Genomic DNA, 27,816 nt, shown 5'->3' with positions numbered 1-27,816 from the left:
TACTTAGATCCTTGAGTTGAGGTCGTCAAAAAAAAAAAAAAGTTATCAACTAATATCTAAGACATGAGGCGAGACGTGAAAAAGGAGAAGAGGGGAAAGAAGAAGAAGAGAAAGAACGTTGCATTTGTCAGATAATCAGCGGGGATTATCTGAGCTGTGCCGGCTACAGGGAAGCACTTACCCTTGAGTCCAGCTAGAAGACAGCAGGGTAAGAAGGGACAAACCAGAATAACATAAAGACTAGCAACAAGGCTGGAGGAGAGCAATCACGAGAGAGACCCTGACCTAGCAGCTGCATTACTCAAGAAGGGTACAGGCAAAGCATGAAGAAGAAAACACAACTCAAAAACAACAACCTATACCAACATGAGAGTTTGTGGGCGGTGGTGTGTGAGTACATGTGAGGATATGTGAACTCGACAACAGATGTTGAGGCATATTAGAGAGAAACAGAGGGAGACAGAGAGAGAGACAGGGAGAGAAAGAGAGACAGAGGGAGGGAAGAGAGAGTTTACGATCCTCATCACTCCACTGCAGTTTATTTATTCTGGATTCTGGACAAGTACTTAAGGAGTCGAGAGCTACACGTTAAGTACTGTCACTCCGTATAACTGCGGCTCAAACAGAAGGCTTACTTTTAAAAGGGAACATTGGCAAACACATACACCTACCCGATGAAGTAAACCCCCTTGTCAGTTTTCTGTGTAAAAGTGTCTTTTTTAAAAAAAAAAAAAAAAAAAAAAAGGAAAGAGAATATGAAGGTCCTGGAAAGGCTGAAATAATCAATCAAGTGGTGACACTAAATGGTGAAAGTCTTTTTAACTGTGAGATAACACATCACAATTTTTAAACTAAAATTTAAACATGCATTCAAGGAGCACTCCACTGATTTTTAAGATCAGCCCACTAGTCAAAGTGCTTTCGAATCTATGAAGACAGTAAACGTTTTCTGTGGCTCTAGGGGAGATTTGTCAAGTCTTAAGCTGCAAGCACACTGGATTTATTTCTCTGGGAGAGGTGGGGTGATTTTAATATTACCTGCGTTGTTCTGTGATTTTAAACCTGTACTTTACATCCCGTCCAGAGGTACAGCCATGTATTTTAAAGTCCACCTCCAGCCATGTTTTAAACAATATAAGATACTCTACAAGAAGCAATAAATTGTGTAAAAATAATACCTTAAAATGCCTTGCATACAGCTCCACACCTCGCCTTCACTTAGAATTCAAGGATCAATGAATATGCAAATGGTCCCGGCCTCTCCACACACACCCCGCCTCCTCTCCTACCCCACAGTAGCTGCACCTAATTTCTCCTCTGCTTTAATAGTTAATCACAGTAACCAGCTAGATGCATTAGCTGTGGGCTGAGCGTCAACGCAAATGATGAGTGAACGAATGAATGGTGTCATCCCCTCGATTAACGGGACTGGTTCATCAGGTTTATGACATCATATACCCAGCCTGACTGAATCTCTGATTGTTTCAAACCAAAAAATGTTCAGACATGGTGTTTACTGCTTATTTCACTTCTGATATATCTTGTAACACATGGAAAACACCACATTAAAAATGGGATTTTCACTGGAGTGGGCCTTTAAAGTGGGTGTCTGTGTTGTATCCGTGTGAAGAGCTGCTTGTCCCATTACTTTCTTTTGTTTTTTTCTAACCAGTTCAGTCTGAAATTTGACTCTTGTGTGAAAACTGAGTAAATCAAAAATGCTAATCTGTTTAAAACATGAAAACATCAACATTTAGTAATTGTAATGCACTTATAAAGGATTACCAAAAAAAGAAACACTGACATCTGTAGTATGGTTTTTCTTCACAATGGACATCAGAGATAATGATATCCTCTGAATGATACAAGTATTCTACTTCTGTCTATTAAGATTTGACATAGTTATGACTCTACAGTATGATTTTTGACTTCGACATTAAGAAGTATCTTTGTCTTGCATGTCTCCCTCAACTCTCACACTTCGTCGAGCAGGATGCAGAACGTCCAATACTGACCGCATTGTGTGATTTCCAGATGATTAAAATGCTGTTGGGAACAATCAGTTAAATTACTGAGGAGCACTTTGAATATTTTATTCCCCACCTGCCCCCATAATGTTAATCCCATCCGAATGAGAAAACCACCCTGATGATGTCACAGTAATGTCTAACTTTTAAATATGTGAGTACTTACTTGGTACTCTAACAAAGAGAAACAATTAAATAACATCAGTATTGCACCATGGGAAATGTAGGATCCAGTGTTTTTTTTTTTTTGGTTTGGACCAAATCTTTGGGTTGTGGACAAAACAAGACATCTGAGGACGTCATCTTGGGCTTTGAGAAACAACTGATCAACATTTTTCACCATTCTCTAACACTTTATACACCAAAGAACTAATCAAGTAATCTGGAAAATGGCTGCATGATTCAATAATTCAACAATGAAAAGAATCGTTAGCTGCCATCCTAGTTAGCCACTTTTTTTTATTTTTAATTTTTTAAATCTCTCTCTCATCCTAATTTCATGGAAATGCAACACAAACAATGGAGTGCTCCTTTAAGCCATCTTTGGACATTTTGATCAGTATTTTATCATCACATATCATTAATTTGTCGTATTATACAGTGAGTCTAACACAATAAGTAACATTTATTTGAACACTTATGCATGTGATGTGCACTGAACCATTTTCTTGTATGAAACTGGTTGACTGGGAAAGAAGAAAGTATTTAAAATTTGTGCAGATTGCTCAGGACCTTCATAGGACTCTTCTTCAGTTCACTGCAGCAGAGTCAGGAGGGGCTGTGTATGTTATGGTCCCAGTGCCATTCAAGACCACCAGGGGGTGAAACATGTACGCGTGGTGTGCCACAATGTTTCAGGGAGGGGGTAGGAGGTCTGTGCCACTGTGAGGAGGCTTTGAATGGCAACAGCTGGCATCAGAGGAGTCAACTAACCACAAGAACGATCACATACTGGACAAAGAAACCAATGGAGAAACAACATAGAATTTATGTGGTAGGATTCTGAGTAACTGATCCAATTCATGTCTTTATAGTTTTATTCCAATGATGTGACTAACAGAGAGAGAAATAAACTTGGGGCTTTTTAAAAATGATTATTACACTATCATTATCAGTACTATAACCCTGGGTCTCCGTTTTTGTGTATCTGTTAATAAAGCCAATTTTTTTTTCTGGAATTCGTCTAAGAAAAAATAAAGATCTTGTTCATTAGAGTCAAAAGATGCACACAAAAAGTCATGTTTTTTTCTGAATAGCAGGATCTATTATTGTGGATTGGTAAAAAGTATGTGACTTTAAGTTCAGTAGGTCAGAAGGGTCTATGTTAGTGTTGTTATGGGCAAAGATAGTTTCTCTAAAATAATAAAATGACTGACAGTACAGGTCAAAACCAACTTAAGTATATACAGATTGTGTGAAGAAAAATGTCGTGAAAAGGATTTACAGTGATACTTACAAAAATCAATATATTTTTCCCTTCTTTAATGAGGGGGGACACAAGAGACGGTTACAACAGAAGTTGGTACAGATGCCACACTACTGTAGACAGTCTTACCTTCACTTTGCTACCTGACCTGTGGGTTGCTTAGAGGTGCAAGTACAGTGACAGATTGGTTAAAACTTGGCTGTCATTCAGTGACAAGGGAACCATCTGAGAAACTGTCTCAGAACCACGGCTGCCTTCACAGCTGCCCTCTAAGAGCTGCGCGTGGATTAAAACAGGCCTAACGATTAGGACGAGAGCAGCACACCCTGGCACTGTGAGTCTGAATTCAACCCCAGCAGGCTTGAATGTTCAAATCTTATGTGTGGTGACCTATTTAGTTTCGAGACAAACTTTGCACGCCATGTCCTGCTGCTGTATGATAATTTTCGGGTTGGTTGTTCCTTGTGAACAGACTGATGGAATAGCATGGAATTGCACCTTTAAACACTGTGGGAGTGGTGACAATGAGTGGAAGTCCATCAGATGCTGGAGGGATCTGTGAGAGACCAAGGCATGTGTGTGCGTGCTTGTGTGTTAGTTCTACCAGCACGTTTTGTGACTGCAGTGTGGAGCGCATGGCGTGAGACATTTATGGGTTAGAGCTTTCACTGCTTTGTGGATGAAATCTGCTTTCTGCTTAAGTGACCATGTTGTGTTCCGGGCTACTTACAGAACTGAGAAATGGGAGCATCCATTTGGGCTGAGGCACCCCCTTTGGAGTTAAGTTTCTGGACCTGAGTGGGTGGGACAGGCTTGTGGGACTGGCCAGTGGCGCGATACATGGCCTGGACCCACAGGATGCGGTCCTGCTCGTCATCACTGGCAAACATCACAGTGTCGCCTTCCTTCACTGCATTGAAGAAAGCCCTGCCACCATCCAAGCCTGAGACAACAGGACGTTAAGGGACAAGTATTATTGAAGTATGTTTACATTCTACCTGAAGCAAAATCAAAAACTGCACCACAGAATTATTTCCTGAGTGTATACATGTATATTTACATATATGTAAGTAAGTGTACTGTTTTATTGTATTTTGTTTTGCAGCTCTGAATGTAATTATCTGTATATATATTGTATTTTTGTGTAGCAGGAAGGAACTTACAACTCTTTTTTCACTGTGCAATCCTGTGTTGAGTAATGATAATAAATTACCTCAATGCCTTGAAGTAGTTAGTGTGCGTAGTGTGTGTGCATCTGTAGTTATATAATGTAAAGGTGCGACCTCTCACCTGGCTGGGGGTCGCTGTAGTCCACAGTGTACCCGTCCAACTGGAGAAGCTCCTGTGGTTCTGACTTTTTCTCTCTGTAGCTGCACATGGCAAACGTATACTGACTCACCTACAACACAAAAGAAAAAGTTAAAAATCAAAAGTAATTTAATTCTGTCCCTCAGTAATAACATTTAAAATGTGTCCACGAATGTTCTCATTCGTCCAGGTCATTGTAATCTCAAGAAAAGATTAAATCGAAGGCAACTGGACTTGTTTAGCTTCATCAGTTACAGACAACTGGGACTAGCTCAGACTAGTCTGACATGAATGAACTGATGAAGCTTCTTGAATGAGAGGTGAAACGTCTTCAAAGACATAAACAAGTCCAGTTGCCTTCGAGTTGATCTTTTCTTGAGAGACATTTAAAGTGATAAAGCAATTCACTGACAAACTGAAGAGTGGACACATTTTAACTAACTCCCTCTTTTCCCACACATTAACGCTGGACCACACAATTATGGCTAAATGATAATCACAATTATATTGATTAATACTGAGATCACAATTATTCATCACAATTATTCATTGATTTTAGGGACAAAATATTTTTAGTGCAATTTCACATTTAAAAAAACTGAGCACTGCTTTCACTTCAATGTCATGCCACATTCCTGCTAAAATCTGTGCTTTATAATAAGACTGGTGCTTATTCACAGTCCATCTCCTGCTCCTGCTGTTTAAGTTGATGCTGGACAAGGACGGGGATTCAGAGAGGTCATGTTAGTGATTTAATTCTTCTCAGTCCTCATGCATTCATCGTTCTGCAGTTTGTGGTGTTTTTTTCAGGTTTTTGAACAAGTTAGTTATGTTGTTTTGCAGTGGAGAAACAAGTCTCATGATCAGTAGTTGGAGAGACTAGCTCTTCACCTTCTGCTCCAGACTTTTGATATTCGATTGCATGCTTGGTCTCTGTTTATCACTCCTCTACACTGGACTGCAGCTGCAACATCCAGGAAATTTTTCACAGGCTGCAGATGCAGGTTGGCTGGCTGTTACTTTAGGGAGTGCTTGATTTGATATGCAGCTGTGTTTTCTATGAGCAGAGCACGCATTTTAAATGTCAACACTGCAATCAATCATGTTTAATTTTAATCTGGGAAGTTAACTCTGTGTTTGAAATTAATATTTGATTAATTGTGCAGTCCTACATCAGTGTAATACACCAGTACATGCAGGTATTATTTTTATCCTGGAGATGCACTCAATACTGTGACTCGGTAAGTTAGAGGGAATCTTTAAAACTCACAAACGGACTGAAAACTTCAACAGAAACAACCTTAACTGAAATGTTCATTGCTGCTTCACTTTGGTTGAAAACTGATTTTTTTGTTTATGATGACCCACCTGCACAAGCACAAAGAAACGCTTCTTCCAGCGCTTCCAAACATTCTTCCCAAAAGCCCACAGATACCTGTCAAAACATGATCCATACACAAGGAGACAAAACCCAGTCCACATGTCATAACTACAGAGGAAAAAGTTCATATTTGGTGTAAAAAAAAAATGCAGTTTGCTGTCGAAATGAGAAAACTTTAACCACTTTTTTGATGAATAGCACAGTGGTTACATAACATGAAACATGATTAATGTTGTCTTCAATATTGTGAGTTTTTTGGCACCTACTAATTAAAAAGAAATCTAAACTACACACTGGCCTCCACCAGGGGGAGTAGTGCACTTCACAGTATTTTTCCATGGTACGTGACTAGAAATGAGGCCAAGGAGCTGAGAGGGCTGGAGTTCTATAAGAAAGACATGGAAAATGAAAGGCACACAGTAACGTCACTACATGGCTTCTTTGGCAGCGCGGCTCTTACCCGCAGTGCTTCATGTTCTGTGGTTTGTCCATACGTATGGCCAGCTTGATCTTCAGATCTTGGTCAGGGCACGCCTTGGTCACAGTCATCTTGTGGAGTTCTGACTGCTTGGGGCTGTTAGGAGTCGGGTGGAGGACAACCTGCACTCGAACGAAACAGACAGCAGACTCTATGAATTATCAGCGTTTATAACCAGGAGGTGATTCTTTGATCTCTCCCTGTGCAACATTCAGCAACACCGATCTGTGTGTGTTTGCAGGGGCTGGTGATGATGTGTGTTTGTGTTTCACATGTTTTTTTTTGAAAGTGAAAGACTAAAGTGAGTCAGGGTGGGGAAACAGTGAGAACAGTGCTTTGCTCTGCCTCCCTGAAGAGGAGGCCTAATCTCTCTTTGCTGAGTTAAAGAGCTTTGAGGAAGCCTGCCTTCCTGCCAACGCTGCTGCAGTGGGAGATCAAAGAGCCTTGTCACAAGCCAAGGTCACTGCCACTACAGGGACGTCTGAGGCGCCGCTGCCCAAATGCAAACCAGCAACACCACCTTCCTTCACTGTCTATCACAGTAACCTCACACCTCAGAAAAAATGTAGGGTGGAGAAGCGTTAAACGTTTCTGCTCTCTGTACATCTGAGTCAGAAGAGCTCAAGATTTAAATAATGTTCAAAGATCATAAATCTGTTTTTAAAGGGACAGCTCTGTTTTTTGAGGTGAGTTTGTTTAACATACTCAATTTCGAGAAGCAGCAGGAGTATCGGTGTAAGAAGATAAAGAATGGACTGCTGTGGACAGGAACAGCAGCAAAATGTATTTTAGCCACCTAAAAAATCAGTTCAAGTATATATTATAATAGGAATATTTTCACCACTTTACCTGTTGGTAAGTTGGTTGGTAAAGACCAAAGACCTAAATGTTGGTCTCTCCAAAGCCACCAGACTCTTTTGGCAAAAACTCTCATTTTACCTCACAGAACACAGGAGCTGCTCATCTTGTGCTGCCTGTATCAGTTAGCTTGTTGTGTTATGGTTAAGTTATCAGGACACTAAGGTTATCAGTGGTCAGCATCACCTGTTAGATGTCAGAGGCTTGTTGCTTTGTGGTTTGCACACAGCACTTCAAGCTGCTGCTCTTACATGGATTTATTGGAGTGTTTCTATATGCTAATAGCTAACATGAATCCCACTTAGGATTTTCGGATCTTCTTCCTACAGCTTTGTTTAAGAATAAATATAAGACATAAATAGGAAAACACTCATGCATGAGGCCCATTGTCTCTGATCCCAACCGTGTCCTGAATAGTGAATACAAATTGTTACCATCCAATGGGACATACAGGGTTATGTGATTAAGGTTAGACTGAAGAACTCTTTTGTACACCAGTCTATTCTAAAATTAAATAGCTTAATCCCAGATCAGATGTTCATTAAAGGGCTGTGAATACAATCTTCTGTAATTGTAATGCTATGTTAAATTCAAGTATGTATTTTTGTTCCTTTTTTTAATTGTTGTCTCCTGTGATGCTGCAAATGGAGCTGCTGAAACACAAGAAAACTTTCAGACTTGTTCTGACAATAAAGTATAATCACCATCATCATCATCATCATCATCATCTATAGGCGGTTTTCTGTCCCTTGGATTATACACTGACTATGGATAAGTACTTCATAGAAACCCAATTAAAAATCCTAGCTATCTCTTTAAAAAAGGCAAAAGTTGTTGTCAGCCTACGTCTATCTTAAGAGAGAAGGCAATTTTATTCAGTTGTTTGCTGGTCAAATACAAACATAATATGAAACTAAGAATGGGAAGTGTTTTCTAAAAGCAAAAGCACAAAAAAAAATGTGTTGTTCTCTCTTCCAGTACTTGCAAAAATGTTCAGATGATAATAAAAATTCAGTGGGATAAGGGAAAGAGAAAGATTTTCTTTTTCATTTTGACAGCCTCTACCTCATGTTTAACTTGCAAAAAAAAGGTTGTCTGACTCACATTCAAGTCACTATACTGAGACTCAGTTGAAATCATCACTTTCAGACACAAAAATGTGAGTGAGACTACCCATGTCTGTATTTCAATGCATATTTCATTATCAAAAGAACTTGTGATTTGTGCTTAATTACAAGTCTGGTGTTCGTCTTTGTGACATCTGAGACCTAATCACAGTATTCTCCTGGCTGTGTTGAGATCATAGTATTTCTGTGTTGGTAAAAATAAAACAAACAGAGGTGTTACCCTGCCCAGCTCTTTGTCCTCCAGTGCCAGCACCCCTGTGCTCTCTGTAAACAGTTTCACCTTGACAGCAGGCAGAGGGTGTGTGGTGGTGAAGTCCCCTTGGGTCCCCCAGCTAAAAGACACAACAAAAGACACTCCAGAGGTTAGCTTCCATGACAGCATGATAGCACGGTGTTCATACACAATGACTTCATCTCCAGACAGGCAGTCATTGAATCGCTTTTTACTTGTCAATAAAAGCTAAAGTCTGGCAGAGAGAGATTTCACCTCCCTCTCGACATTTTCCAACTGAAATCACACAGAAAAAAGTCAGTTACAACATCAAGTAGACAAATTATACAGAAATCAAATAAATAAAATCCACTTTCACTTCAACATAGCCTTGAAACAGCAGCTGACAGAGGTTGCAGTATAAACACAGAAGAGAAAATACATTGTTTATAGACAGACACACACCACAGTGTATCTTTTTATCGCACAAGGATGACTGCGGTACTTACTGGAAGTCTTCTGTAAGACCATACCTACAGGATGTCAAAGTCAGGATAATACACACACACACACACATACTTAAGACTTTATTCCTCTCGCTGACTGTCACTTGTTCTAAATGCACTCCTACTATTTATATAGCAGACATCTTTAAAGCTGCTCTTGGCAAAACACCCGTCTTATCAGCCAAAATTATTTCGTGGGTCTCACAGAGAGCAGACGAGCGATGCTGCAGACTGGATAAAATTAACTTCTGCTGTTGAGTGTATTGTTTTTATTCAAACCTTATCACAGACATGAGGCAAGTCTCAAAAGCAAATCAGTTTATTTGCATAGCATCTTTTATACTCAGAGGTGAGTCAAAAGTTTCCACCCGAAGAACCCAGAACTTTTAGTTCCAGAAACTACTTTTCAAGGCGCTAAAAGGTTCCTTCAGCCTTCAGCTTGTTGTTTGCATCTCCACCATGGTATATAAGCCCTGCAAAGATTATGCAAATAAGTCCTGCTGTATGAAAGTGACACCTGTTTTTTCATGGACACTGTATCTGGACTTCATGTCTCAAAGCACAATTAACAAAAAATAAAACAGTTTGCAGCTGCAGATTTTTAAAAATGGTGAAAACAAAATGCTGTGAGTACCCAACCAATCAGACATGTTAAGCGTCCAGGATCCCAACCCCAAAGTTCCTGTACTTTTGGAAAGTACTAACCCCCAAGCAGGGACCTTTTGGAGGTGTTACAACTTGATTTTAACCCTTGTCTCTGTGGTGGAGTTCCTCCAAAGATTCCTAGCCCCTAGGAAAAGTTTTTGTGATGGAAATATGACTTAAGTGCTTTAGCAAAACACTGAAAACACATTTGACAAAAAAAGAGAAAATAAAATATATTGATTTAGAAATCAAATATAACAAAATATAAAAACAGATTAAAGACTTAAACACAAATAAAGTTTTAAAAAGTTTTACACAGTTAGTTTCAAACTACATTGGACTTATTTGTACTCATTAACATTCAGAGGCAGCTCATATATTTCAGTTAACCTTATGTCTTTATAGAAAAGCACACACAGGAAACCCACACAAACCTGAACTACAAACAGATAAGAAGAGGCTAAAATTTTGACAATGGACTGTAACTCTGAAACTGCTTTAAGAAACGATGACTGTGTGGCCGGTATGGGCAGGAGGAAGGATTAAAGCAGCCTCAAAGCAGCCAGCAATGCTTTCAATGTACATATGAGCATATGAATATTGATTTAACACACACTTGAGAAAATGTGAACCTAACCTAATGACTAAACCTCATCACTGGCTACGCCTCTACAAGCCTGAAGGATTAAATTAAACAAATACACACAGAGAAAAGTGTAATCATGTTACACAACATATATTGGGCTTTTGTTATTTCTCACCGCCATTTGGGACCGAAACAAGCGAGGAGACATGATATAAATGCCTGAATTCTCTCTCTAACGTGAGGTATGCAGGACGTGGTTTCAATTCCCAGCCTTGGAAAGCTGTTATTCTTGTAACCATTTCTCACATTCATAATTAATTGCAATTTAATGTACACAAAGATGCTGCAGCTCTAACATGCGCAGAGCAGAGAGAAGCTGCTGACTGACTGATGGTGAGGAGCGAGCTGTGGTGAGCTGTGTTGATTTCAGAGGGAAGCATTGTACTGGCATGAAGGTGACCTTGTGGATCAATCTAAGGTCTATTAATGGATGTGACAGTGCTGAGCTCTGACAGCTCTTTCTGCAAAATATATGAAACCCGGCGTGTGCTCAAGTGGGTCAAACGACAAAATAAACAGCAGAATTACTAGACAATGACAGAAAACAACTCTCTCTGCAACATTAACTCTACCGACCCCCTAATAATCTTTTATCAAATTATAAGCAAAATAAAGTGCACAAAAGCAATTACTGTATGCAAATAACCTGCAGTACTATGTACATTAATACATGTATGTTATGTGTTTTTTTTCCATGTGCGTACATGTAGCCTACACACACATGCACACACACACACACACACACACGCACACACACACACACACTACCCTCTCCTTGTTCCCTCTAATCCCCTCTCCCATTCATGTCCCTCCGTCTCTCTCATACTCTCTTCATAAAATGGCTCTTGAATTAAGGAGATCAGAGGAAGACATTTGGGCCTTAAAATAGCTCCTATTTGCATGAATGTTTCATGGACATTTTCTCCTGTATCCTGTGCTGTGCAATACTGGTTAATGAGATGGAAAAATAGGTAGATATATTTAGTAGAAGATGTATTTGCCTTCACAAGGACACCAACACTGTTATGAATCTGGTCCGGCATAACAAGAAGCAAAAGTATTTCAGGACACGTGCAAACCGTTGAGACCTTCAAAGAAATGAAATAAATGTACAAGCCATGTCTTCTCATTTCATACTTAACATACAAAGGGAGCACACAATGAATTTTGACACCTTGACCAGCTGAGTCAAGAATCATGCAGTCAAAAAGGGTTTTTTGGTTCAGCTGTGAATCATAAATGATTCAAGGGGCTTTTATTTAGGGGATTTGTGGTCAAGGCTCATCACTATGGGTCTGAACAATAAGGATTGATTGATTGCCCGGGGCAAAGAAAATGCCACATCAGGCAAGTAAATCTAGCAACTCTCCGGTCCAAAAACAGACCAAATCCATCTCTGGGGAAAAGGCAGGGGACTGTCTGTATCATTTTTGATGTCAGAATGTTTGTTGCTTTGCATCTATTTGAAGATTAAACATAACAATTAACTTTAGTCTGTCTTGTTATGTGATAACCACTAATAAATAAAGCAAGTTGCACAGACTGTCAAACAAGTACATAGCCAACAAAGAAAGTTAAAAAACAAGAACATTAACATATAACCCTGAACACCCAATGATCATTAAACCTACATTTCATTAAGCACAGGTTCAGGTAAAGCTGTTTTCTGACTGTAAAAGCAGATTCTACTGTTCTGAACCACTTAATTGATCTACAAACCAAAAAAAGTAAATAAAAAAAGTAAATTGAAGTTTTGCTCAACTACAAACACAAACAAGAGCCCTAGAAATGTCTTCCTACAACCAATAACCCACTGCGACGCAGAAGAGTTCAGCAACATACTGTAGGTTTACTGTCTGTTCCTGCCAGTAGATTTTACTCAGGGCATCTGGAGCGATTCACAAAAGGAGCTCAATCAAAGATCAATAAAAGAATGGGGCAGAATCTCAAAAGTAGAAGATTAAAATGAATTATGTTAAGTTATTGGAAAGATGATTAAAATGATTGAAGTGACATTTTCTCTTTGGATGAAATAGTTGATTAAAAAGCCCTTTGTGTCTACAGCCTGGACAGTCAGTTACTGTCAGTAGCAGAATCACTGTCTGTGGATGAAATGACATTATGAAGATGTCTAAAATATATTCTGATAGACTCAAGGTCATATCTGCTCTGACTGCACACAGAGGAGGGCATCAGCCAAAACATTTGTGCTTGTTACTCTTCCACATTACAAAAGAATAAAGATACAGCAAATGTGACCTTCTAAAGACTTTTTTGATGCCAAGCGCAAATCATGTTACATTAATTTCAAATATCTCCGATTACCTCACAGCCAATCCTGAGCTAAAGTGAGGCTGCTGGTCATTCCTGTTAAGACTGATTTTAATGCCAAATTTGGAACATCATCAACATTTAAGTAAAAATAGAACTGAAGGTATTTTCTTCACTGTGACTTCATTAATTCAGAACTAGTTAAGGAATTTAGCTATGGCTGCTAGTTATTAGACTATCAAAATCAAACAAATTAAACAATAAACGGATACATTTGGGTGTCTCTCAAAAATGCTTTGCCTAGTGTGATTCAATAAGACTCTAAACTTAAATAATTTTAACCAACCTGTTTTAAATATTTGAGTTTTAAATCAAACTCAAACACTTCAGTTTTAAAATAAGCTAAACAAACTTTTGCCGACCTACAATCATTTGTTAATAATTTACATTTCTTCTTCAGATAAACTTGAATCTTTTAGTTTTACAAACCCCTGTATTTCAAAAAGCTGAACTTGATTTGTTGTTATTTGGGCGCTTGAAAATTGAATGCTTGCAAATGAAAATAATAAATCATTAACCATTATTCACTTTCACCTAAATTAGTTTTTTTTTAAAATATTCATTTTTTGGGGTTTCTAAAAGTCAAAGATTTAAGTTTATTTATCTAAAGAAGAAAAGTCATTTATCTCAACAAAACATTATTAATTGGTAAAACCTTTTCAAATCTTAAACTCAAAATCTATTGAAGTAAGCTGCCTTGAAATGTTTGAGCTTTCTTAACAACCAAACCTGAACTGAAATGACTCTACACACACGCATACACACATATAAATTCTAATCCATCCACCTGCCATATGTCACTTTCACACTGTCACCTTACATTGTTATTCTGCTCTGGTTATATTGTAATGTTGTTTTACTGTTTAATTATTCTGAACCACACACTCAACATTGAGAATCATAACTGTTGTACTGTTCATTTTTGACTCTGTTTTATACATTTCTATTCTATCTGATCTTGATAGATTCTTCTCTATTTGATTGTTGGATTAATCTTCACTTAATTTATCTATTAAGAATTTCACTCTGCATTGTACTGTGAATGCTTGATTTGGCTTGACTTAATTTTGATACATTTTTGATTTAATATTAAAACTGGGACTCCAGTAGCAAAGATGGACTCTAATCTTCTATTTCAAACCAAATCTAGTTATGGGTGCAAATAAAATAACCTGAACCTAAGTTTAAACAGCGGTAGACAATAATTCACACTCAAATATATGGAAAAAAAATGCTCAGGCCCTTACGTTGGTTTGGATGCTTCTGCCTGGTCGGTCTGGAGTTTCTCACCTCCCTCCACCTCCATGGTGCAGTAGACAATCCTGTTGGGAGCCAAAGACTTCAGCCCCTGCACTTCCATGATAACCACCTAGGAAGCACAGACACCTCAGTGATTTGTTGCAGACAAAGAGTGATTCATCACTTCAAAGAGGTCATAGAGCAGAAAGTCGTGAGCAAATCTGCAGGCGGCAAACCCTTGCAGTTTTATAGATATTTTAGAAATACTATGCCAGCCACATTCACTACTTACACCTGTAGCAGGTGCCTTCATGTTACTAAAATGTCAATTTTAGCAGATCTTCTACTGGACCAGCCTATAAAAATTACAGCTATCTCTCCTGTAAAGTAGAACTCTTTATCATCAAAACTGCTGGTACTGCAGGCAAAATCTGCCACACCAAATCTTATACATAGTCTTTAATTGCTCAGTGAATACAATATAGTACTAACACTGCCAGGGGTTACTATTATATTATAGCTGTAAATTCCTAGGGGGACAACCAAAGGCAGAAATATGATCCACTGACGTCTTCATCAAGCCAATATGTTTTATTTGACTGTTAACATAAGTATCAGTTCAGTCATCCTACAGATGCATGCTAGCTGGGCATCCATAAATAAAAAATGCTTTAATTTCTATGGGAATTTTAAGACAAAATTCAAAATATTAATTGAGTACTTATTTGTTATTTGTAAGGGATAGTCCAGGTTATTTTTAGTGAGGTTGTATGAGGTAATTATCAATAGTTGCAGTATCACCTACAGTAGATGTCAGTCGGCAGACCCCAGTTTGGAGAAGCTGAGAGGAGCACCAGCACAGAAACAATAACTGCTGTGGACAGGGCAGCGATAAAATGCAGTTTAGCAACTGAAATAAATAAATATCAGTTTAAGTCTATGCTATTTTTGGAATATTTTCACCACTTTATTTGACAGAACACTGGCATTATATGAGCCAAATATTGCTCTCTCCACAGGCAAAATCAGCAATTTTACCTTACAGAAAATGAGGGTTGCTGGTCTAATGCTGCTAACTGTTAGTTAGTTTGTATTATTGTGTGACTTTGGTATTTTAAAAGGATAGTCAGGATTCATCAAAGTAACAATAGATAATCAAACTGACTGATTAAGGCAGCAGAATACGAGCAATTGATTGTGATCTGCTGTGGGGAATACACTATTGATTAATACCTCATACAACCCCACATCAAATAATCCAAACCATCTCTTTAATTTACACCTGATCAGAAATAAACTGCTACATTTATAACATGAAAATAGCCTTTTCACTCAAGTAAACTACAGACTCCAAAACTCATCCAGGACTTATAATTATCTCTGAACATCATCATACCAATGTTTCCATATTGTCATCCACAGGGATCAGAAATACTGAAGGACCTGATCTATATTACAGCTGGTTCCAACTGGATTCTCCAAAGAGATTTCTCCTAGTTTGTTGCTGAGGGATTTCTGGCAGCTGCTGCAGCCAACTACTTGGAAAGTAAACAGTCTTGAAAAATGAGGCTTTACTAAAGCACTGTGGAATTACCACCTCACACAAACAGCTAATTGTAGCTATTGTGCTAATAATTTCCAGCATTCAAATTCCATAATGGCGTTAAGAAACTGCAAAAACAGGGGCATATTCTCTGTCGGCACATTATGCACTTCCCAATTCTGAAATAGCACTGCATCATAAGGAATGAGGTGCGATGGCTTCCTGATCTGTGGTGATAGCTCATCTCAGACAAGCTGATAACAAGATGAGTCACGTTCCCCCGTTAAAGAGCAGGTAAAAGGGTTTTTGTGCGTGTGCGCGTGTGTGTGAATGTGAATGTGTGTCAGCCTGTTCCTCACATTTCATCTGTTCAACCCCCTGAACAGGTCTGCTGTCTGTTTCTATACTTAGCACTGAGCAGACAAGCAGTCAACGACAGCTCTGATTTATGAGCTCTGGTTTAGGCAGATGTAGTTTGCACTGAGTTTAGATATTCTAATTGCATAAAGTTTGCTCCATCTGTCCAAAAAAACTTAAACTTTGTCATAGTTCTTACATATATTTGATTACACAATCATATTTAGCCTCATTCCTATTGCACTATACCTCCAAAGTGAAAGAGAGGACCACATCAGACTTGGACAGTGTGTTCTCGTCCTCCTGGCCCATGTCAATGATGGAGGTGTTGTGTCCCCGTTTCAGCTTCTGGAGTTTGAACTCCCCTCCCTTGGACACAGGCATGCTCTCCAGATTGGCCATCAGCTGATTCACTGAGGACTTGAGCTCCTCGATGTACATGGCCTCCATCTCTTTAGACACAAATTTGGGGAACTTGCCGCCCTATTGACAAAACAGAAAAGACTCAGCAACAATCACAGTCTTGACAACAACTGACCCCTCTCTAAGCCTTTCCTCCCAAAAGAAAGTGTCTGATCATAGATTAACAACCATAACTAAGTCCAAGTCCATTCCTCACATGTTTGGTCTTGTGTTTTATGTTTCTGAAAGACCACCAAAAGGACATCTACCTTTAAACTCATGAGATGCCAAGTATCGCTATTCTTAAAGCCCCAACCACACTACTTCAACATGTAGAGAAATGCAAATTCTGACAGGCCTGTGGTGCCTGTCGTCTATCGTGTACATATATGTGTCGTACTGGGAATTAGCTTTCGTCTCAGTCTTTTAGTATTAATGTTACATCATGAAACAGCCATTAACTCCACATAACATTAAGACCCTTTGACAGGCTTCTCATTTCAAAATGTGTCAGATGATAGACACCTCAAAAGCAGGAGACAGACTTCTCAGCTGACTCAAGAAGTTTAAGCATTAGACTTATACTAGCTACACTTTGATAGCAGGAGTCATCATTTTAGCTGACAAAATCCATGGCCGTCAGCTAGAATGGAGCTGCGTTTGTTTACTTCTTTGTGGAACTGTAGACCAAATGTTTCAAAATTATTGTCAATGTCGATGTTAAATCTGCCACTGAATCTGTTTATCACTGTATGTGCAGTGTGAGGAAAGGAAAGCTTGACAGACGAAGCAACAGCAATTAAGGAAGGGTCAATTAACAATGAAGTACATGCTGAAGTTTCCAAAATGCTAAAATCAGAAAAGTAAGATTAGTGCAGGAGCTTCTTTTTTAGATGATGGATACCTAATTAAGTGTAAAAGACATAGTCAAATTTGTGAACATACATTTGTTGAAATAGCAAAAATCTTTTCAGTTGTGGGTGGAAGCTCCCACTACGATGTTTACTCAAGTTCCACCATATTAGTGACATAGTAACTATAAAACAAAGCATATTAAAAAACAATCTGAGTCCCCCACAGAGTCTGACTCACCCTGGCAATCTGGTCGGCCATCTGAAGACGACCGTCCAGCTCTCTTCTGATCTGTGCAGCCTGCTCATCCAGGTTGTCCAGCTATTGATAAAAAAGAGAGGAGCGGGTCAATGAGGTCACATTAAGAGTCCAGCAATACTTTAACACAGCCAGGGGTCAGGGTCAAAGGTCACCTTCTTCTCCCAGTGTAGTTTATCTTACCAGAAAAGATGAGAAATCCAACAAATCCCTTAGTAGGGTACATACAAGTTATTTATATATATATATATATATTGTTGATGACATAGTGGAGTTTTGTTATTATATATTTTGAACATTGCAATTTAGAGATTAAATTTCCTAACCATTCCCCCAGTGCATGCTGAGATGACAGCCAGCCACGTGACAACAGCAAAGAAATGAGCTGGAATAAAGGACGGACATTCTGTCATTCTGACTAGTTACCTGAATGACTTTAAATAGTCAGATTAATTACTGAGTAATGGAAAATCAGTAAAGTCATTAGCTAGGTTTCCATTCAAATGTAAAGCAAATTTGAACCAAATGATGAAATGAAAATCGAATGAATACACATTTTCATCCACTACTGTTATGAAATATTAGGAGTTAATCTGTTGAGATAAACAGCTGGTGAAACAGTCACGTGCCATTAAACCACGGCAGAAGAAGAGGGCACAGCAAGACTAAGTGAGTTGCACATTAAAATCTCAAAGCAATGTAGAAAACAACAACAAAAACATGACATTTATGTTTGTTTTATGTATTAATCTGAAGAACATTAATTAGTCTCCTCATCATGCCACACAGATCTGCTGATTTCTGTCCCTCAGTAGACCACAAGATTCTGTGTCTGTACAACTCAAATGCTTCGTTTACGTTACAATTTATCTATGCTGTCTGTTTCTAAGTAGTTTGTTGCCAAGTTTGTTTTTCTTTTATCGATACACCAAATGTAATGCAAATGCACATAAAAACAGGTAGTCTGTTGTCAGGATTTCTGTGGGTCAACAGTGAGATGTAGAAAGAATCTATGATGGACGGAAACAATTTTGTTGCATTCACTCATCATTTAAAGGCATCCTAAGATGTTTTACGCTAATAGGCCTAGAGCTTTTAAGGATGGGTTCCTATTTTGTTTAATGTGTATGGGGACATATATGAATGTTTGTGAGCGTGCAGGCAACAGCAAAAACACCCTGCTGTCAGTTTCACACAATTCCTCAGAGAAATACAGCAATGCACACACTAAAGCAAAGAGGAGGAAGAATATAAGCTAACCAACAAGATGTAATCACAGAATAACTTAAAATATTTTTTACAATAGACTTTGCAAACAATTTCTGTTTGAGGTGACATGAATTTGTTTGACAGTCAAAAAAGGATCAAAATCAATGCCATGCTTTCTTCTTTGTCAAAAACCTGGTATCTACATTATACAAAATGCAACTCGACTGCCAACAGTCCTACTAGTGGCTAACATGGCTAATGTAGCCTCTAACTACAGGCCTCGAGCAGATATGGGAAGCAAGCTACAGAAGTCTGATTAATTATTTTTAACTCCACACATTTAGCTTATTTTTTTTTTCAGAATTTCAAGATTCAGCCCCAAGTGACATCACTCAAGATAATCAGATCAGATTTTGCACAGCTCCCTCTGGAGGGATAAAAGGCTTTAAATTTTTTTATCACATATGCAGAAGTACTCCCCAAGACCTGTAAACAGACTTTGATGTCTAAAATCAACAGAGTTCTCCTTTAATGCTAACTATGAGGGAGAACAGGGCTTAAATGACAGATATCTAAGCTCGACCACATTAAAAAGTGAGCTGAAGCAAATGTGACCATGCAATCCAAAAGGTGCTCATGCAGATTGGTAATGATGCGGAATGGTACAGCAGGGCATAAAAAGGCTAATTAGAGCTTCAGTTTGTCCAAATGGGCTGCAATCATAGCAGCATGGTGTGGCAGTGTACATGAATAGATCAAAATCAAAAGGAAATTCATCTCTCCCTCATAGGAACCATGGTGCCATCACCATAGAGACTGTGAATGGACCACTGTTTGTGGAGAGGTCTTTTTGAAAGTGTCGAGTGTTTGGACTTTTTCCTTTTCTCGTTGATTTCAATCAGCAGAATGAAAATTCAACTCTCTGAAACAGCCGAGCTGAGAAGGAGCCAGTAAAAATGAAGATCATATCTGTAAATTACAAAAATGAAACACATTCACACTGATAAAGAGAAGCTTTGACTTGAAGGGGGGCATTTCAAGTTATTTGGCAAACTGAAATAAAACCAGTGGTAACATTCTTTCTTTAAAATGCTTAAGAACTGCCTGCATAGGACCATATCAGCTCCAGGGCAAAGATGCCTGACATCTGTTAGCCTAGTTTCTGCCCCAGAGTAATGAAAAGCAGAGAAATTCATGGCTCCCTCACATCAATAATGAATGAGGGTTTTGTATTAGCTGACACAAGGAAATAGAATAGAGGGCTGATGTCTCTCTCCCGCTCTGAGCTTCACTTCTTCGGTTATTCTCTCAGCCAAAACGGCTCATTCTTGTCAAATGTGATGTTGTGACTCACCAGTCACCACCATTTCCTCTATGCGGACGGAAGCCTAATTGAGACATATCTGCAGCACAGTGGCACCTGGGGAGTCACAAACCTTTCCACACAGTCGTGTTGTACAAGTCGCCAGTGAAAAATTAAATATACCTTGTCTCACCCAGGAGTTATTATACTGCAAAATCCTTGAGTTTTACGCGCAAGTGCTGTATTTTAAAACTGAGGGATAGTACGATGCCATAGTTTTCATAGAGCACATATTTCAGTTTGTCTTTTTTACTGTGACAAAGGTGCATTACAACTATTGGAATAGAAATGTGTTAAAGTAGCAAATTTGAAGTGACACTTGATATTTGTTAGCTGCAAGACTGGCTGTAACTTTTTTTTTTTTATTTGACAACTGTGTTTCCGAAAGCCACCCCCTTTTTTTTTTTTATAGTTTTGAGTTTTTATCTGTTTAGATTTTATCACCTTCTACCTTTCAGAATGCACACACAGCAAAGTGCAAACAAGTGTGTGTGTGTATGTGTGTGTGTGTGTGTGTGTGTGTGTGTGTGTGTGTGTGAAAACAGGATGTACCCATCAGAATTCCTTTACTCCCTAATATCAGTATCTGCACCTGCCCCAAAAATCCATTATCATTCGGGCCCCAGAAGTAACAACTTTCAACTACTCAAATTTCTGTAATTAAGTCTTTTCTTTGGGTACTTTAACTTTTATTAAGTTTTTTTTTCAGTCTGTAATTTTACCCTTACCTAAGTGTGCATTACAGTATGTAATCTCCTTACTTTAAAATCATAATTCACTACACAGCAAGCCTGTGCTCAAGTGTTAGCACTGTTACATTGCAGAAATACTGCTCAGATATGAGTAAAACGTCTGGCCTTAACAAAACCTAAATAATAGTACAAAGTATTCTACTTAAAACTACTCAGAGGACTATTCACTTTTAACCTGTGGTCGTAAATGCATCAGTAATCAGTGGCAGGAATTTAAACCAAAGGGGTTTGTGTTTTTCCAGATTTTCAATCAAAATTACTCCCAACTCCTGCACTGTTCTGCTCAGCGGTCACAGTCACCTCTCTAAATCTAAATAAATATAGTCCTGCCTTTTTTACCACTAACGGGAGAATCATCTCTGCACAGCTGCATGCTCTCTCCTATTGAGCTCCTGGATCTATTTGTGTGATACGGTGCTCTAAACTCCTCTGGTCTGCTGCTGCTTCTGGGACGCATGCCAGAGCTGACCTCTCTTTGCCTTATGGTATTTCACCCACTCCTATTACATTAACAGGCCTTGTCTTTCAGGCTTTACCATATTGATTCCCTGCCCCTTCCAGCAATCCTTTTTAAGAGAGAATGAGCTGAAGTCACAGTGCAGCCGTTAAGGGGGGGGGGGGGAGTAGAGCCTGACCGATTTTTGAGTCCGACACTGATACTGAATAAAGAGGGGAATACATTTACTGATTATGATGTGGTGGCTGATGTGATGAATGTTTGAGCTCGACCATTCCTATGTTGAATGTTCCCCATTTGTGAATCAATGTTTCTACACAATAATACTCAGAAGGCTGTTTTTTTTAACAAATAAGTTTGCAAATGTGCATTAATTAAAAAGGGAATATTTGAAGTAAAATATTCTTTAACATGTTAAATAATAAAAACTGTCAACCAGATCTAGAAATGGATACTTAGAAAACAGAGACAACAAAGAATAAATCACTGTAAAATAGATAAATAAATATCAGTACTGTGTTTATATCAGTTACTTTCAGGCCATTTCAATTAAGAATGAATAAAAATATGATATATCTGCGATAGGCCAATATGAGGTCCTTGATGACCAATAATATGAGATGAACGATATATCGATTAGACTCTAGAAAAAGAGTGGCACAGATAGGGTCCTCTAACATAAAAACACAGTTAAAATAAGTACTCTTAAAGGAATTATAAGCATCTTGGTCATATAAGCAGTTGAAAATAATTTTCAGAATTAGAATCTTTGATTTCTTTAATCTAGACATTTTGCTGATGTGGATTTTTCCATCATTACCTACAGTATTTCTGTAATTGATTCTGCTCACTGATGTGCACATTATCAAATGATGTCAGCCAGATGGCATCTTAAATGGAGGAGGTCTAGTGTGTTACCAGCACTGGCCACTAAACAGCCACCCTGCTACATAACCCAGAGTTCCTGTTTAGTAGAGCACATAATCAGACTTTGCCACCAGCTGCAGCAGAATGTCTGCACTTGCAGCACAGTAGTACTCAGTACTGTTCTGCCACAGAACAAAGCAACACTGGGAACTCTCACAAGCAGGAGTTGTTTTTTCCCTCATTGTCATGTCCAATAGCAGAAAACCAGATTCATCCACAACCAGAACTGTGACTGATAATGATTGCGTTCCAGCCTGAGCTGTGCTTCAACGGCTCCTTTCCCCCTGCTGCTGGCGATCCTGTGCTGCCTGTCAAAACACTCACAGCACTGGGCACTATTCAACTGCGGTGCCAGCGACATCTGACTCGTGTGCTCCCAAAAGAACTGTCACCGCCATGCCTGGAAATCCCGCATCTTGGCCTGCCGGTGTCTGACACTGCATTTTTACTATCTCAACCTTGTGCCTCCCCTCCCACAAAAAAAAAAAACACAACAGACCTAAATCCATCTGCCCCGGCAAATTCTCAAGACTGCAAAATCCTCAACAGTACTTCACAAGTGCGTACTGCAGCAGCAGATAACATTTGTCATTGTGTCTATGTGCAGATTGCAGCTCATCTGCAAAATGGCTAACATGAGAGACTCTGAAGCATGTAATGTGGAGGGGGATGGGGCAAGTTTCTTCTATTACTCTCATGTCTCTCTTGACAGCAGTGAAAAGCAAAGACAGTTATGGCTGTGGGAGGGAGTCGAGCTGGAGGTCAGTGACTGTGTGAACTCACAGCAACCCCCTGCTGAGCCCCACAGCACCCCAATCTTATCTGGCTTACACCCACTAAAAGGTCACTGTTGTCAATGGCCCACAGGCGCGATATAGGTGGACAGGCAATCTCATATAAAATAAGACTGGCTAAAGGTAGGTTTCGCTCTGTGTTACTAAAGCTGACAGCAGCACTGCAGCTGAATAAAGGTGACATTGTGTCAGTGTTAGCCAAGCTGACAGCAGGTTAAAGGTGGTACAGCAGAAGCAGGCGGGTAGTTAACAGCACAGCTGATGACAGACTCGCAGGTGGATGCTGGGACATTAGCGGCAGACAGTGCAGCACGCTCGGCCAGGGGCAGTTTCTTGAGGACAACAAAGGCTGGGCGGGCAGCTAGATCAGAGCTGGATAGGACCTGGAGGAAGCAGCTGGACTATATTTAGACTTGCTGTGTGTGACTATGTGTCTGTATGCGGGTTTCATTTGTGTGTCAAAAAACTGTGCAGTGTGAGAAAAAGCCTCTCGTGTGAGGGTAGAACATGCAAGGCATGCTAATTAGGAAATGTGCTCATGAGTGCGCATGGTTAAAAAAAAAAAAATCACCTCAACTTATTTTATATTGGGTATCTCTGTTTAATGTGAAGGGCTCATTTATAGGAGAAATTTTCGCCTGACTCTACAGTTCCCCTAATTTTAGTGTATTCCAGCTCACTGTTTTGGTTCATGGGTTCACTGTATCATTTTCTAAGCACACATGAGACATCTTACAGACATGCAGATCATGTCTGTACTGCTGCAGTCATCAGGACCATATCTGTATGTCTGCACAACGTGCAAAGCAGGTTGAATATCTGGACGTCTGACTACAACCCCTCTTGGATGTTGACATGCAGTTCAATATCTCAGCATGTGGCTCAGAAGTTTTTTGGACATCTGTGGACGTGTAACAATGGTGCAGGAAACTGCCTGTGATTCATATATTTTTTTAATTTTGATTAAACAAATAAATAATACGTATAATTTATTAACAACAAATTTATTGTTGTAATTGGAAAGAGAGAGTGCACCAGGGAGAGTTTTATATGCTAAATCTGGGCCAAGTCTCATTTGGACGTCAACAATGGCAGCTCAGAAGACGCCATAAAAACTTTGATTCTGTCTCCTCAGGGGACGTCTTTTCAATGTGACATGACATTCAAAAGACATCTTTTGGAAGTGTCTTTGTTCGGTGGGTTTGTTCACTCTCTCCAGCTTCATTTCCAGATGCAGCAGGCAGCTGTTTTACAGAGAAAGCTCTGATAAGCCCACTCTATGTTACATGTGGAGTGCCACAGCAGAAAAATAAAGTCAGTGACTAACTTGTGAACATAATGGAGCCTTTAGCAGCAAAAGAGCCAGATGTTTCCCCTGTCAGGTGGTAGAAACTAAAATAGAGCTAACCGGAGAATACTGTCATATTTTTGTCAGTTCACCTGACACACAACTCCTTATCACCTGTATAAGTTGATAATATGTTGTGTTTATGGCTTGTTGAACTTTTCCTAACTAGCCAAAAATCAATTACTGCAGGTTTACAAAAAGTCTTTTCAAAACAAGTTGATTTGTAATGTTACTTGGGACAGGTTCAAAATAATCATTGGCAGATATTTCATGAGAAAATAATATTTTTCAGAAGTTCTTTTACTTGGCACTTGGAAAGATGGAGATCTTTTTGTAGTGTAGTTTAGCTATGACATTTCTATCAAGGACAAAGATGCTCTTTTTACTGTTTTTTTTTTCTTACAATAAACACTGTCCAGATTCCAAACCATGCTGGTGCAGTCAGGCTTCACTGTGCATTTCAGCATCACTGCTTTTTCAGCTTAGACGTAGCTGGGCAGGCATAGCAAATGCTTTCTCCCTCTCCCAATCCTGTGTGCAGTGAAGAGGCTCCATTACGCAATTATATCAGCTACAGGCTAAAACCAGGAAGAGCTCAGGCCTCATTTCCCAACTAACAGTTGCTGACAAGACAAATTAAAGAGGAAAAAGAGGGGTCTCCTTCAGAGCCTGAGTGAAGGAAAGCTGATTTCAGTGTGGTCTGTCAGTCTGGGGGGCCCACAGGCCACGATTTACAGCTCTGTGGGGGGAAAGTCTTATTCTGATGTGCTTGTGCCTTATTTTGACTCCCAGGCTTAAGTAATTTAATCAGCCGCTTGAGATTAGGAAACATTTTAGTTAGCGAGAGCCCACTGGTGTGAATAAATATCGATGATTAAAACACCTCAGCATGAGAAAACTGCACGCAGTGTTGACAGTCCAACAGCTGAAGCAATTGTAACTGTAATTTTTTGAGCAAAGATGCTAAACATTCACTGGTTTGTGAGGACTTGCTGCTTTGTTTTGTCATGTCTGATAATAAATTTAATATAATTGGATTTTGGACTACATTTTGAAAAAAAAACAAAGAATATGAAGTTGGTACCTTAGGCTGTGGGAAAACATGAGCAACTTTTTTTTTTTTTTTTTTTTTTTACAGTTAACAGGCAGAAGATAAATTTATGTTAATTGAGAAAATAGTTGTCAAATTATTTGATAATGAACATAATTTAATTGAGGCCCTAATTATAGTTGCCAAACAATTTCACACTACAAAAAACAAATACTCTGTTTCAGCCAGGTAGTTTAACTAAATCTTTTAACATCTGCATTTGCTTGTTTTGGAGATCTACTGCCCCCTAGTGGCCAAACAGTGAAGAACGAAGCACTAATACTATACCCCTACTCTGGAACTGCAGTAAACAATTACTCTCAAAAACATGGTAATCATTTGTTGTTGAGCCAGTTGTGATAACATTCAAATAATGTAAAAGTATTTTAAATCCTGTTAAATTAATGCTGACAAAATGTTAAAATGTCTGTGTAATTTCTCCTTCCTTTACTCTAAAATGTACTTTTTTCCCTTCAAAACAAGGAAATTATCTGAAGCACCCACAGTTTCAAAAATGCAAACAATAAGATATGTTACATATTTCACCAACAATATAATTTTGAGAAAATTAAAATGTTGGTTGTAGTATTTGAGATTCTTCCTTTGACAAAGCTTAACAAGAACTTCTCAGAATGTGCTGTACCCTTTGCAAAAAGTGTGCATAGCAAAGGAGTTTTGATTAAAGGATTTAACAGATATATCTTTTCACATGCTGGTTGCTTTACTCCTTGCAGTTATATGACTGATTTATGCCATAAAATCTGAAGCACACCACAGCCAGGTTCTTAAATCTTTTTTATTAAATGTTTATTTAGGCCACAGATTTCTATTAATATAGTTAACAAATTAGGGTTTACAAAACTGCTTAGTAATGTAGACAGCAGACACGTTTTCTCACAGTTGTTTGGTCATGCTTGGTGTAACCACAGCTAGATAACTGTGCAGCCAACAGGGAGCAGTGTGTGCTCAGTGTGGCTGGCGCAGCCACTGGCCATACCAGCCTAATCAGTGTGTTAGTCATTTCCAGGGCCTGCTCTTACTTCAGCATGAGACAGAAATAGACCAGTGCTGTCTTTCTACTATTTGGATGTAACTGCAAAAAATGTAAATCCCAAGCGATAACAGCTAAAAAAAAACAAAAAAAAACGATGGCCTCTGAATCCCAGCCAATCCATGAAAACCTTTCATCAAATCCCAGCAGCCCTGAGCCATGCTGACTGGATTGCCGCGTCTCCTTTTAAGAGAGGTTTTTATCATTTAGCAGAGGGCAGAATATGGCTGCTGTTTGCTTACTGAAGAAATGCTCAAAGTCAACTTAAGTGGAGGCTGATATATTCATTATAGCAGCTAACGAATGCAGAGAGAAAAGGACTCCAGGAACAGCTGGAAAAGCAGTGAGAGTGAAAACAAAAAGTGATATTTCTTTCATGCAAATTTTGTACTTTTCCTTCACATGTGGATGTGTGTCAACTGAATTATCAATTTAAGACAAATCTGTTCCATTTCACAACTACTCTCTTAGAAATAAGAGCCCCAGAAGATTTTTTTCTAAAGGGCTATGGTTCTACGCAGAACCACATGCTTCTGAAGGACCCTTTTTTGATGACAGGGTTTGTCAAAGGTTCTTTGTACTAAGGGTTCCATTAAGAACCTCTTTCATCTAAAGAACCCTATTTTGGAAGTAGGAGTTATTCAAGGATTGTTGAAATCCTCAAAGAGCTCTTCAGTCAAGGGTTCTTTGTACCATAATATAAAAAGTTTCTCTTTAGAACTTCCTGAGTCTGTTCTAAATAAAACCATTGAAATGTAAAAAGCTTCTCGGTAGAACCCACTGGGCGAGTTCTAGATAAAAGCCTTGGAATATGAACTGTAAAACTCCTTAAGTATGTTATAGATAAAAACCTTGGAATGTAAAAGTTATTAGTAGAACCCCCTGTGTGGGTTCGTGTTAGCACCCTCAGAGGGTGGAATGGTTCTGCATAGAACCCTCAGAGAGTGTTCTGTCTGAGTGGAACCATTACACCAAAGAAGGGTTCTCTGTACAACCTCTCACAGGGGATTCTGGGTAAAGTCTTCAGAGATGGTTCCAGGTATAATCCTTTATGTTGGGTTCCAAGTGAAAACAATAGGTTCTACCAGGTTCTCCCCTCTAGTTAGCACCTTTATTTCTAAGAGTGTACAATCCAAATCCATGTGCCGTTTTTACCTACATGTAATTGTCAGAAACCAGTATTAGACCACAGTATGATTCTGCAGCATACAGGCCTTTATGGTGTATTGT

At 39.0% G+C, this 27,816-nt stretch overlaps 1 protein-coding gene across 8 annotated transcripts in view; it reads right to left on the bottom strand.

The window, feature by feature from the left end:
• The window catches only part of cadpsb (Ca2+-dependent activator protein for secretion b), a 93,577-nt gene that overhangs the window by 32,373 nt on the left and 33,388 nt on the right, over positions 1–27,816 (bottom strand). For all 8 annotated transcript variants that reach the window (XM_084735388.1, XM_084735398.1, XM_084735407.1 and 5 more), the window contains exons 4-11: positions 17,578–17,658; positions 16,333–16,566; positions 14,192–14,313; positions 8,826–8,937; positions 6,603–6,742; positions 6,130–6,196; positions 4,744–4,852; positions 4,184–4,396 (exon numbers count right to left, since the gene is read on the bottom strand). In XM_084735388.1, coding sequence (XP_084591514.1) covers positions 4,184–4,396; positions 4,744–4,852; positions 6,130–6,196; positions 6,603–6,742; positions 8,826–8,937; positions 14,192–14,313; positions 16,333–16,566; positions 17,578–17,658 — 1,078 coding nt within the window. The remainder of the gene's footprint in view (positions 1–4,183; positions 4,397–4,743; positions 4,853–6,129; positions 6,197–6,602; positions 6,743–8,825; positions 8,938–14,191; positions 14,314–16,332; positions 16,567–17,577; positions 17,659–27,816) is intronic.

This window comes from Lutjanus erythropterus, chromosome 2, assembly GCF_056507025.1.
Source record: "Lutjanus erythropterus isolate fLutEry1 chromosome 2, fLutEry1.hap2, whole genome shotgun sequence".
Taxonomy (NCBI): domain Eukaryota; kingdom Metazoa; phylum Chordata; class Actinopteri; order Lutjaniformes; family Lutjanidae; genus Lutjanus; species Lutjanus erythropterus.
This window is presented reverse-complemented; position numbering and strand designations above follow the sequence as displayed.